The following is a 12,610-nucleotide window of genomic DNA, read 5'->3' as shown; positions in this document are numbered from 1 at the left end:
TTCCTGCACTGGGACAGACGGCACTTTAGAGATGTACAGAGACACTATTACACCTGAATCGCAAAGAATCTGGCTAAAGGGGTCTGCTCTTGTTCTTCATGTTAAGCATATGCTTCTGGACTTTCCTGCACTCAGTTATATATGGAGCATGGGGGTAGCTAATCCCAAACCTCCCCACCACAACCTTCCCCTACCTTGAAATAGGCCCCAGTGCACTGAAGACAAATGTTCCCGCTTCAAACTTCCAAAGACTAACATAAACACTGGGGATAATTAAAATGCGAACAATATGAAAAATACGCTGGCAAGGACTCAAGGCCGTGGAGCTGGAAAGCCAGGTAGCTTAAAGAAGTGCCAGATATTTAACTGGTCTCCAAGATTAGCAGATGTTTTTCAACCTAACATTGCAAAAACTTACTTAGATGTGTTTCCTAAATCAGAACCAGAGAAGAGAATGTGTGTTGTGTATTGGGACCATATCAAGTACTTTTCCAGCACTGTAAGGTCTTTTATTTAAAGAAAAAAAAAAAAAAAAAAGAGGCAGGGATGTACAGAGAAAAAAAACTAGGCCTTTTTAAAGGATTCTGGATGCTTACCTAAATTGTGTAAAAAAAAAAGAAAATTCCTTCCCCAAACTGAAAAGACTTGCATGCAATTAAGATGGAGATAGCATCAGCCCATTTCCCTGTCTGGTATTAAGCTATTCAATGTGAGCACTGCAGAATACAGCGGTTTCAGCTGATACAGTTAGTGGTATTTAAGTGGGGTTTGGGTTTTTTTTCCTACCAAATTATCTCAAAAGAAACTATTCAGCAGCTCACTTTTGAAAACCAGCCTCCCTCACCTGGTATGAGACAATCTGCTATATAGCACTGCAATTAAAAGCTCGTCATCCCAAAGCCAGTGGTCAGTTTGTCTTCCCACCAGCAGCTCCTTTACAGCCAGAGTACTCTTAGAGAGTGCACGTCTGAAGATCCTCTCTGCTACTCCGCTACACTTTTGAGGAGATTTACAGGGATTTGCACATGTTTTTTCTCACTCAAAGAGAGATTATGTGGGATGATTAAGAGATATTCTAGGAAAGAAACTACTAGCTTTGACAAGCTTTTTGACGTTCCCTTTGTTTGATGTAACACCATCAATTATTAATGGCAAAGCGTTAAGCTGCTGCTTAGCCCTGGTAATGCCATGTTTGAAAACAAACATTACTTCTCTCCCTTCTCTGCAGTGGCAGCCATTGTCCACTATTTTCTGGAGGAATTATTCTATATCAATATTTAAAATTTTTATACATATATTTATATATATACATGCAAGCTGTCCTTCCATGCGTGAAACAATGGGAGCTATGACCACCTAAGGTGAGTTACAGCTTTTCCTGTATCATGGGAGATGGAAGTGCAAAGACTTTCTGCGTCACTGCATCCAGAACCTTTGTGACCATACTGTGAGACCCCTTACAGAGACTGACATTCCTCTATTAAAAAAAGCAAAATAATAATACAAGAGAGATATTTTATAGGTAGGGATCCACAACACTGTGGATTAAAAAATAAAATCTGCCACTTAGACAAAGTGTTACCACTGTCTCAGAAGCTGCTCCCAGAGACATTTAATTCTGGGTGGACCTCTCCTTCCTACATTTGCAAGGAAACCTGAGAAAAAAACTGCTCTGCCTTTCAGGTGGGTGACAGCAGAAAGGACACAGAGGAACCACAAAGAAAGGTGTCTGCTCAGCAGATCTTGCTATGGAACAGACAGGCTGCGCACATAGCCTTGAAATTCGTACCAGTCACAGCATCAACACCAGTGGTACGTCCACCGCAGCAGATGAACCTGCAGGAACCAGCCCATCTTCTGGGCCTGCTCCATCAGACATGCATCCACCATAAACCTCCAGCCTTCCCACCAGGCAGCTTCAAAGCTGTTGCTGCAAAGGGAAGCACTGCTGTCTACAGTTAGCTCCTTTCTCCTTTGTTGGCAGAGACTCACCTCCAGTCCTGTGGGAAGAAAGAAACTGAGACAGAGACTGATGAGTGACACCATTGCCACTTCTTTCCATAACCTTGTCAAGGTTGTGATACAGTCAGCCACCACACCTAAAGAGGGCACCAGGGACAGCAAGTCTATGCTCTCCTCCACCCAGCCCAGCTCCCAGAGCACATGGCTCTTGGGGATTCATTTACTGGACATTTCAGAGGGACGCCTGTTCCGTTACACAGATCTATTTGGTTACAGAAACTTACCATCTGCCCCTGTGTTGTACCAACCAAAGTCTCCAAGCACTCTGACAGAGGATTAATATTACATTTCCATCTGCTCCACAACATGAGCTGCCCATAAGCAACAACCTGAAGATGCCTCTGAGCTCCTAAATCCCACCTTGCCCTTAAAAAAAAATGCAAGTTATGGGAAGAACAAGAGGAGCCATGACAATCCAGTTCCCTCAAAGCACCAGTCACATCCACAGCAACATTTAAAACTTGCTCCATTTCCTGCATGGTTAAATGCAGGGAACATTAATAGGTCAGATCAGAGAGACATCTAAGTGGTGACAATGCTAATATAAAACCATTCACCGGGTCTGCACCAATGTAACAAACTTTTAAAAAGTATTAAAACAGACTGTTTATTACAGCATATGATGTGTTATATTAATTTACACAATGTTATATATATAAAAACAGCCATTGATGATGTACAGTAAATTGGACATCAACAGGAATATTAAAACTACTGATACTCATGCACGTGACATGCATATGTTTTTTTTTTTCTTTTTCAAAAGCAGTTTTACACAATATACTGAAGTTACTAAGCCTCGGTCAGCTGCTCCAACAATTTACTCTGAACACCACTGCCATCCGCAGCGGGACTCCCAGGAGATTGGAGCAGAGTGCACTCCAGAGAAGGCGACTTAACCTTGGAGACAGATTGAACAGGAGCCCTTTCCTGGTGGGGGAAGGCTGGGGGATGACTGGGGTGAGTTTCAAGAAGAGAATCAACAAGAAAAGAAAAACAACAACAAAAAAAAAAACCAGGCCAGACTACCAGGAGGAAGAAGTTCAAGATGTGGCAACAGGAGCAGCAGAAAGGGACAAGCAAAAACATGAAGACCACCCACACTCCCTCCCCCTTATCCCCTAAAAACTTATGACCTTAAGCTGTCAATATCCTGTATAAGATCCAGAACTGGAAAAACTAGGCAAGGAAGATCCATTCCCAGAAACATCAGCTTTTTTTCAAAGCCTTCTGATACCATGCACTGGAGGCTGTTCACCACTGAAATGGCAGTGTTATGTTTGTTTGTTTTTAATGAGTATAATGGTCTTTTATTTCCACGTAAAAGGCACTAGTATCCACCCAAGTTCTGAAGACAAGTGACATAATTTACCTTAAGTTTTAAATATTTGTATTAAAAAAAAAAAATCTGTGGAAATATGTACACAAAAGCACCTTGCTTCCAAAAGCGGAAGCAGATACATTCCACCAAGTCACCTCACTAAACGGTTGTCATGAGCTTCAGAGAGCCCGACCGAAAGCGAAGGATTTTCTTCTTGAGGTTATGGGAGGCTTTAATTTTGACAAAAGCCTTCGCCGCATTTTCATGCAGCTCTGGCGCCGTGACCGTTTGGATGGGGAGCGTCTGGACAAACTGGGACCAAATAAGGCCCCCGCTCTCATCAGAGTCACTGGTGGTCGTGCTCTCCCCTACAAACTCCACCTCGCTCAGGCTCGACTCGCTGTCTCCAAAGCAGTTCGTTGTGTAGTTGCTCTGCTCATCCTCACTCGTGTCCACCACGGTGGAGTGGAACAAGGACTCGCACTCCGCTGAGTACTCCGAGTCGCTGGCCACATAGGCGTATGGGCTGACGTAGGGCAGGGGGACTTGTGAGTAGACCCCCACACCTTCCCGCCGGTTCCTCCTCGCCCTCCGTAGGGCCTCCTCGTAGGAAATCTCCGCCGATGACTTCCACCGGCGGTAGTCGGCCCGCTTGTGTTTAGGCTTGGCCACCACAACCTCTCGGCCGTGCCCATGGGATCGGATGGCAGATCTGTGCAGGCCAGCCTGCCGGCTCTGGAGGCCCGACTCCGGCTGTAAGCCACTGCCTCTCTTCCCCCGCGAGGAAGGCTTTTTCAGTTTCTTATTTGTATCCAATTCATCAGGAAAGCGGCACTTCTTGCCAACCGGCTTAGTTTTCTCTCGCAAGGTCTGCGAACCATTTTCCAGCCCGTTGGCAAGGTGGGGCCTGTGTTTCAGCGCAGAGCTTTTCAAAATCTTGACATTTCGAGTGCCTTTGTGAAGCTTCACGCTTTGCTGCTGGGCCGGTATGTATTGGGCGTTCACCAGTAACCCATCATCCAGGCTCTGGGAGGAAGAGCCCTCGCTTTTGAAATCCAGTGCAGGCCTCTCCTCGACGGCAGGCGATGAGGAGCGAGCCGCCTGCAAGCTGCTCTTCAGCAGGACTTTTTTGGGAGGCTGGCTGACCCTGTTCTCCGGCTGCAGCACCACGGTCTTCCCCGGGCTCTCTTTGGGAGACGCGGCAAAGAGCTGGCCGTTCTCCTTGGAGACGTCCCCCGCTGCAGCCACTGCATTGCGGTTGAGCTCCGTAGGTGCCGGTTTGACGCCCCGCGGCAGGTGCTTGCTCTGAAGTTCACTCGCTGCGCCGGGTGGGAAAGCTGCCGGCAAAGGTGCCTTCCTATTCTCCAGCTGCTCGCTAGCCGGCTCCCTCGGCCTTTGCTTTAATGGGGAGGGTGCCGTGTGGTCCGGAGCGGTGGTCCCACCAGAAGGCAAGCATGCTTGCTTGGAACTCTTCAGGTTGACGATGTTACCATGAGCCACCACCCCGGCAGGCTGCCTGACGCACATGCTTCCATGCCTCAAGATTCCTTTGGTGGGATCGGCGTTGAGACTCGTCCTCGGTTTGTTAGTCCTTACCGCGTGAGTCTTTTTCTGAACGAGGCTTAAGATGTAACCATCTATCCTCTTGCTGGTGGAAGGGCACGGCGCCGGCCAGGAGCTTTGTGGGAGAAAGGTGTTGGTGGATTTTCCCGAGTCCGTTTCAGATCCAGCGCAAACTTCGCTAATATCACAACCAAGCCTCTCCTCTTCTCGCTGGGGGTTTTCAGTCACGGGGAGAAGAAACATAGGACTCTGCACAGCTACCGCATGGAGAGGGCTGGGGTACCGGTAGACATCGTTCCCATTTTTAGACACCAGATCGCACTGGTACTTTGGATGTACATCTGCAACGACATCGAGGGAATTTGAGTGCGGTGTGGACAAAGAGCGACAGACAGAGCCTGCGGTCTGGTCCTCATGCTGGCCTTCCTTATTATAGTCCATCCAGCCTATGAGATCTGAAAGGCATTTTAGAAGAGTTTAGAGAGCCTGCCAGGGACAGTTCTGCTGTTTTTCACGTGCCATCAAGGACTCTGGTCCCATCTACACATACAATGCAATGTTTGTACAACAGCAGCGCTGTTCAAACAGTGGAAACCTTGCAACCAGGGATGCTGTTTAAGTGATATAAAAGCAGCACTACACCTCTGTGGGTGTCTTTGTAACTGCATCTATGTAGGATTTGCCCCAATATGACTACATAGTTAAAAAAATAAAAATCACAGCCCTAATGAGAACATTTGCTTTGATTTCAAACCTGTGCCTAAGTTGCTAAGAGCTTCCTATTTTACTTCCAAGCCACCCAGAAATCTGTAAGGGTCTCTTAGGTTTATATGCTACACGGTCACCTGTAAAACTCACTGCAGGCCTCAGCATGTATGAATTTTATATTTTACTTTGCTAAATCCAAAAGGAAACAAAAAAAAGTATAGACAAGAGACTAATTAATTGCTTTTAGCTTATTGATAAATTTCACTTCCAGATTTTTTCAAGTATATCTTGAGTCCAAAAAAATCCAGATTTCATTTTATTGTTGTTATTGTTGTAATTACTATCATAATTATTTTAGAGTAATGCTTATAATAACAGATGTTCCTTTTGAGCAATAAAGGGTTCAAGAATGGGAAACGGGCTCATCTTTCCACCCAAGTACAAAGAGTGCAGGTCAATCCAGCTGACATCCTAGCCTTGGCTCTGCAAAGAGAGTTCTGTAAGAGAAATCCAGTGCGTTTCAAGATGCATGAGTCAGATTTAATGGCTAAGGCACTTAATTGGGAGGTAAGCGACCTTAGGAGCAGGGCTTCAATCCAAGCACCTAAGATTATTATTTTCTTAAGCTTATGTTGTCCTTGTCTTCTTGGGTAGGGGTACAATCTAAATGTAGGGGTACAATCTAAATGATCCTTCTAGATCACAGTCAGTCCTGTTTTCTACCCTTGGGCTAGAAACTTCAGCCAGGGTACTCAAATTTGAATGCTCAGTGCTCATCACTTATCTAAGGCTTATTTCAAAAGAGGTCTCATAGACTTTGATGAAATTAGCTGATAGACATGATGTTCCTGTGTGGGCAGAAGAGGAAGAATAGGGAAGTTAGGAGCAGGAACTTCCTCCAGATCACCTCACAGTTTTCCCACATTTCCTAAATTCTATGTCAGAGTCAGGAAATGCTGCCAGAAAGACTTCTTCAAAGCATGTCAGTTTGTGCAATTTCAGCTCTAAAAGTGAGACGGCAGGATTAGTGAGAGTTTTAGGTTTTTATGATGCATACAGAAAAAACCCAGCAATGCAATCTGCTGGCAATCCTCATGTATGTTTTTCTTTAATGTATGGCTGATGAAGATCACATATACTTTACAACAGGGAGCATTAAATTACCTCAAGCTGCTCAAAGGATAACTTAGAGGACTTCTCAGCACCTCAGAATGAATGTATCCCAGGCTGTATTTTCCCACTTCAGAGTTAGAAGCACATGAATTACTCTGTCCTTGATTCACAACAAATCACTATAAGTTAACCTTAAAGAGCAGAATGAAAATTGGAAATATTATGGATAAAAGCATCCTCTATAACCCAGAATGAACTAAGGCTTTTGAATGAGCATGTCTGCAACCAGTAACGCTTGATCACAAAAGTCCTCCTGAAGTGTAGGACAACAGACAGAGGAGGCCTTCCTATTTAACCATCCCACACATTAAGGCTTGCATCTTCAGCCTAGTGTCAAAGGAAATTCAACAGCTCTCTGCCAAAGAGACAAAATACTTTCTCCCTGTTCATGATGTCTATTTGTCTATACTACATAAATGCAGGACACACCTCAGCGTGGTCACCTGGGGGTTGAGGACCATCAGAACTGGCAATATGACTGCTACAAGCAGACTGATGTGTACCCTGACCTCCTAAAACTTGCAGCTAGCAACTTGCTCTGTCACTTTAATGAGGACATGGCTGTTGAGGTATCTTTCATTATTGCTATTTAGTAAAAATGTTTTTCTAAAGGAAACCATGAGAAATTAGCCAACTAATGTGTTTATGCGTATAGGTACCACTGCCCTCTACTGGGTAGAGCAGCTGTCATGTTTTCACGTGTTATTTTCACGTCTTTAGAGTGACATCTTCACATGTAAGGCTGGACTAGTGGAGGGCAAACAGTTCTGCCTCGTGACCCATGTACGTGATAGGCACTGGAATCTTTTCAGAGCACAATATGTCAAATGAAAGGAAGAAGGGTTAATCCAACCCAGATACTCCTGAGGCAGTATTTCCAAAGCCAAAGCCACCTCCTGGAGTACGATGTATTCGACCTGCTTTTACTATACCTGCAGATTTAGGGCGTCCATCTGAGATATTCAGTGTTGCCTCCAAAGGGCTGCAAAAGCAAGTGCTAGAATGGCAACTGGATAAACACTCACTGAAGACAGAGTTAGATGAATTGGAGAGCGATCCAGAAGCTCCATCACTCAGCTCATAAAACCCTATAAAAATAAGAGTTTGGATTTATATTAGTTATGTCTACACAAAGTTACCATTTGTGTCCCTAGAAAGGCAGTCGAGCTCATGTTTATGTTGGCTTACTCTATTGCAATTAGTTATGGGATTTCATTCAGTCACCCAAAAAACAGTGCACAATTTAGTAATATCCTTATTGCTATGAAGGTTTCTGTTTAAAAGTAAAGCACTTAACAGTAAAAAAGCAGAACTTTACTTAGCATATGAAATTTTGAACTTTTTTTTTTAACCTTTACAGGGGTTGGGATTTTAACCTTGACAGGGTTTTTTAGGTTTTAGCAAGAAGGATCCAGGCTGTTTGACAGCCTGCTCATTTAATAGTGTGTTATACTTCCAAGACAGACTCTTCAGCTATTACTTAACTACAAAATTTTTACCAACTTTTGGGTCCAATGCTATCCATTATTTTCCTCAAAGTTCTGAAGATAAATGTAATATTTGTGGATGACATGAAAGAAGAAAAATGGTAGGTAATGTGCAGACACAGAAAATTTAATTTCTTGGTAAACTGGGACTACTTCAGAAAAATATGACATACCATAATCAAAATTCAAATTTTATATTTAGGAATAAGGAATGCAGGGCATGTCTACAGAATGGGGATGCATCCTGGACAACAATAATCCTGAAAAGGACTTAGTCAGCATGGAAAAGCAGCACAATCAAGCTTAATGATATGGCAAAAAAGCTAATGAGATTGTTGGATGTACAAAGAGACTAATGAATAGCAGTAGGGAAATGACTTCAGCAGTCTATACAGCACTGGAAAGAAAGACATTGGAACGGTGTGCCTAGTCCTCAACTGCAGCACACTTAAAACAAAGCTAAAAAAATTGGAAAGGAGCCATAAAGCTATTTAAGATCTTGGAAAAATGCCTTAAAACAAATGACTGAATGAACTTGACCTGTTTAGCTCATCAAAAAAAGTCAGGAATTCTACTGTATAGCACCTCCAAGAGGAGAAAAAGCTGGGTACTAGAAGAGACCTTAGTCAATGGGGGAAAAGCATATTAAAAAATCAGTGCTGGAACAAATCAAATTCAGATTAGAAATTAGCAATGATTTTAACAATTGCAAGTTGGTGGATTCTCCAGGCTTTAGTGTCCTCAGAACAAGTCTAGATGCCTCTAGGAAATGTTCACCGTAGTGAAGTACCACTTACTGGCTTCAACACAGTTAGAATGGGATGAAATTCAATATATGGGGTATCAAATTGTTTGATTCAATGTTCCCTTCTGGCTGTAAGATCAATTTTGACATATTCCTCCTGCTGGTGGTGCTTCCTTTCACCATTTTTCCTGCAGCCTCCATCCTAATATGCAGGAGAATTAGAACTTTTTGAACTAATTTGTGGGTGGCCTTGGAAAAAAAAAAAGCCCCAAATACTAAAAATCTAATAAAGCTTGAAATACCTCTCTGAATTTGTTGTCTACAAATAGCAACTTTTCCAGTGGCAGGTGAACTTTGCTAGTAGGCATTAATTATCAGAGTGTGAACATGCTACAGACATTTACTGTTGTAGTACTGAAAACTACAGCCAGTCTAATTCCAGGTACCAAGAGAGGCTCTGTTGTGCTGAATATTGGCCTTACCTGAACTTGGACGACTGTCTGTCTCAAGGTGTTCATCTGTCGTTTTTTCCACGTCCAGGCGGAGATCACTTATTTGCTTATCTAGCTCTTGTAACTGATTTAGTAGGCCGGCGTCCCTCCTCCTCAAGCAGTTCTGGAAAACAAGAAGACAAACATCAGCTCCTTGAGCACGGCAGACATGAACGGGCTCCAAAGACAATCAGCCTTCTCCATCTGAGCATCATGGAAATACCTTGTCAGTATTCTTTTATAAAAGAACCAAACAGAACAAAGCCCTGAAATTCTAGACAGATGCTCTGGATAAATACTTAACTGAAGAATTATGCTGGCACTTCATTCCAGCCTCTTCCAGCCAGTTCTACATAAGAAGCACACTCCACAATTTAGGAAGACCAACACACTATGTCGGCAAAGCGTTCCTTTGCAGGACCCACAGCTGTGACAACAAAGCTGTATTGTATGATATGGTAAAACCAGACCTGTGGACGTGAAACGGGCTGCTTCGGTGAAAGGACAGCTTTGCCAGCGTAACAGGGGACGTTCACCACCACAGTGATGTTAGTCAAAGATCACATCTGGTCACACAATGGGACGAAACAGCTCTGCCAACAAGTGCCTGTAGCGTGGGGACCGCCTTGTTCTGCTGCACATTATCAGCTTGTACTCTGCCACACAGACAGCAAGATTCCCAGGGCTGGGATCACGGCCCTTTTATTAGTTTTGCAGTGCAGGAGGAAGGAAGAGCAATTCTTCCTCTTCTCCCATTATAATTATATAAAATTGCTCTGAGATGAATTTTAAGGCTATTTATGAAGGTAATTTGATGGCATAAAATGAGCAAGAAATGATTTTGTAAGGCACTCATTAACCCACGGTCAACACAATCAGTTTCCCTGTGTGTATTACAATGTTGCTTATCCATCAAGTGTTCGGCTTCATACTCTTTAATTGTTCTGGCTTTGGGGAAAGTGGAGGAGGCAGGAGAAAGGTTTAGCTCTTTTTTTCAAGTGCATCATTTGATCGGCGCCCAGCGGTGCTCTGATACACTCATCGCAAGGAGTTTTGATGCTCATAACTGGACTAGTTCTAAACCCATTAAATCAAGGACAACCTTCCCCTGGGGCGAGCCAGTCCTCGGGCAAAGGGAAAGCAAACACTAATAGTATTAGTGAGGCTGTTTGAAGATGTGCTGGCATGTAACACCATCCTTGGAGAACCAAAGAGGAGATCTCAAGTCTTCTCCCACATTTCCGACGGGTGCCGGGAGCTGGCTGGAAGCCAGGCTGGCAGAGGTGATGGGTTCAAGCGGTAACTCACCGCGCCACCTACGGCCACCAGTGCCCCCCTCCCCCAGCCAGCACCGCATCTGGTTCCAATCTGCAATGTCAAGTGCACAAATTAAAGTGCTACCACAAATCCCCGGGTTTTTGGGTTGGGTTTTTTTTTTTTTTTTTTGAGTAATGACTCCTTGGTCCTTCACTATGGCTCTTCGGCAGCCAGCCCCTTCCCAGCGGGAAAAAACCCATTTATTTTTATCTTTTACAGAGGAAAATAATCCTAAACCAAAAGGCTAACAAGAAAAAAAGGGAGAGAAAAAAAGGGGGGGGCGGTTTGGGGAAAAGAAGAGATCAGGCAAATAAATCACGCAGTCCAACTTCTCCCTGGGTGAAAGCAAATGCTGAGCCGTGCACAAAGACCGCCAGGCACAGCTGTACGCTATTTTCATTGAAAAATGATCTGCCGCTTCATGCCGCCTTCCATCTCTTCCCACACCAGCTACAAAGCGCGTCCTTCAACAAAAGCATCCCTTATTTTAGGGGGGCTGATCCTGCCCGTGCCGGAGCGCTCGTTACATCCTCTCGGGGTTGCGACCCAGGAGCTCGCTCCCAACTTCCATTCAAGGCAACGGCAGCGCCTCTCTTGCCTTGAATGGAAGTTGGACCGCCAGCCTGGCTCTGGAAACCGAAGGGCAACTGTGCAGCCACGAGCAAAACACCGGTAAAATCCGGCCGTCACCGATTTGTCACCGCTTCGCCCAAAGCCCGCGGAGGCCCGTCCCCCGGCAGACGCCGCTCCCCGCCGCTTCACCTGCGCGCCCGGGCGGGCGGCTGGGACGCTGTGCCGGCGTGACAGCGGCGTGGGCATGCACCCCTCGAGGGACGGCGGCCGTCCCCAGCGCCCTCCTCGCCTTTCCGCGGGGAGCCGCCCGCGGGTCACATCGCCCCGCGGGGATCGCGACAGGCGCGCATCCCCCCGCGACGCAGACCCGCATCCCCCGGTGACACACGCCCCACACCCGCATCCCCGGCGCCCCCCAGCCGCCCCCCCCCCCCGCTCACCAGCTGCCTCCGCAGGAGGAGGATGTTCTCCTCCAGGAACTTCTCCTCCAGGCTGCGCGGCGGCGGCCCCTCGCCCGCCGGTTCCCCACGCCCGCCCTGCGCCCCGGGCACCGCGCCCGCCGGCCGCCGCAGCAGGAGGCTCTTCACCAGCAGCTCCTGCCGCTGCCTCAGGTACTCCAGCTCGCCCAGCCCGGCCAGCGTGGCCTCCAGCCTCTCCCGGGTGCGCTGCCTCTCCGCCTCCGCTTCGCCCTTCTCCCGCCAGCGCGCATCGGGCTCCCGCGGCCCCCCCGCTTGCCCCGGCCCCGCCGCGGCGGCGGCGGCTACCGCGGGGCTCGCCTTCATCGCAGGGGAGGGGGCGGCCGCCGTTGACAGGCCCTGCCCGCGGGGGGCCAAGCGCCGCCGAGCGCCTCGCTGCCGCCGCCGCCGCCGCCGCCGCCGGTCGCGAATGAGCCGCGGGGCGCCCGGCTCCCTCCCCGGCTGCCACCGCCCCGCGCCCGCCCACCGCCGCCCCGTGCCCGCCTCCCCTCCCACCCTCCTTCCCTCCCCGCCCGGCGGCGGCTCCACGCCTGCGGTCGCCCTCCTCCTCCTCCTCCTCCTGCTCCGCTCCTCCATCGTCCCCCCGCGCCGGGCCTGGCGGGGTGTGGGAAGGTGGGGTACGCGGGGGGTGCTACCCACTGACCTCTCCAAAAACTCCAGCCGTCACCTCTGGAGCCACGCATGGCGTAGTCACGTTGTGGGGCCGTGTTGCTTATACAGCCCCACATGTCCGA

General features: G+C 47.2%; 1 protein-coding gene across 4 annotated transcripts; it reads right to left on the bottom strand.

The window, feature by feature from the left end:
* Window positions 1-524: 524 nt before the first annotated feature.
* On the bottom strand, window positions 525-12,291 carry DACT1 (dishevelled binding antagonist of beta catenin 1). Of its 4 annotated transcripts, none has more exons than XM_075753308.1 (4): window positions 11,841-12,291; window positions 9,502-9,634; window positions 7,720-7,875; window positions 525-5,361 (listed from the first exon to the last, which is right to left on the bottom strand). In XM_075753308.1, exons 1-4 carry the CDS (start codon window positions 12,180-12,182, stop codon window positions 3,503-3,505), a joined length of 2,490 nt encoding a protein of 829 aa, XP_075609423.1. In that variant the 5' UTR covers window positions 12,183-12,291; the 3' UTR covers window positions 525-3,502. The 4 variants fall into 4 exon arrangements, with proteins under 4 accessions (XP_075609423.1, XP_075609426.1, XP_075609425.1 ...); XM_075753311.1 differs by having other exon boundaries at window positions 525-5,247; XM_075753310.1 differs by having other exon boundaries at window positions 7,813-7,875.
* Between the last annotated feature and the right edge of the window lie 319 nt (window positions 12,292-12,610).

This window comes from Balearica regulorum, chromosome 5 (assembly GCF_011004875.1).
Source record: "Balearica regulorum gibbericeps isolate bBalReg1 chromosome 5, bBalReg1.pri, whole genome shotgun sequence".
In the NCBI taxonomy this organism is placed as follows: Eukaryota; Metazoa; Chordata; class Aves; order Gruiformes; family Gruidae; genus Balearica; species Balearica regulorum.
Note: the sequence above shows the minus strand (reverse complement) of the source record. Positions and strands in the feature narration are given on the sequence as shown.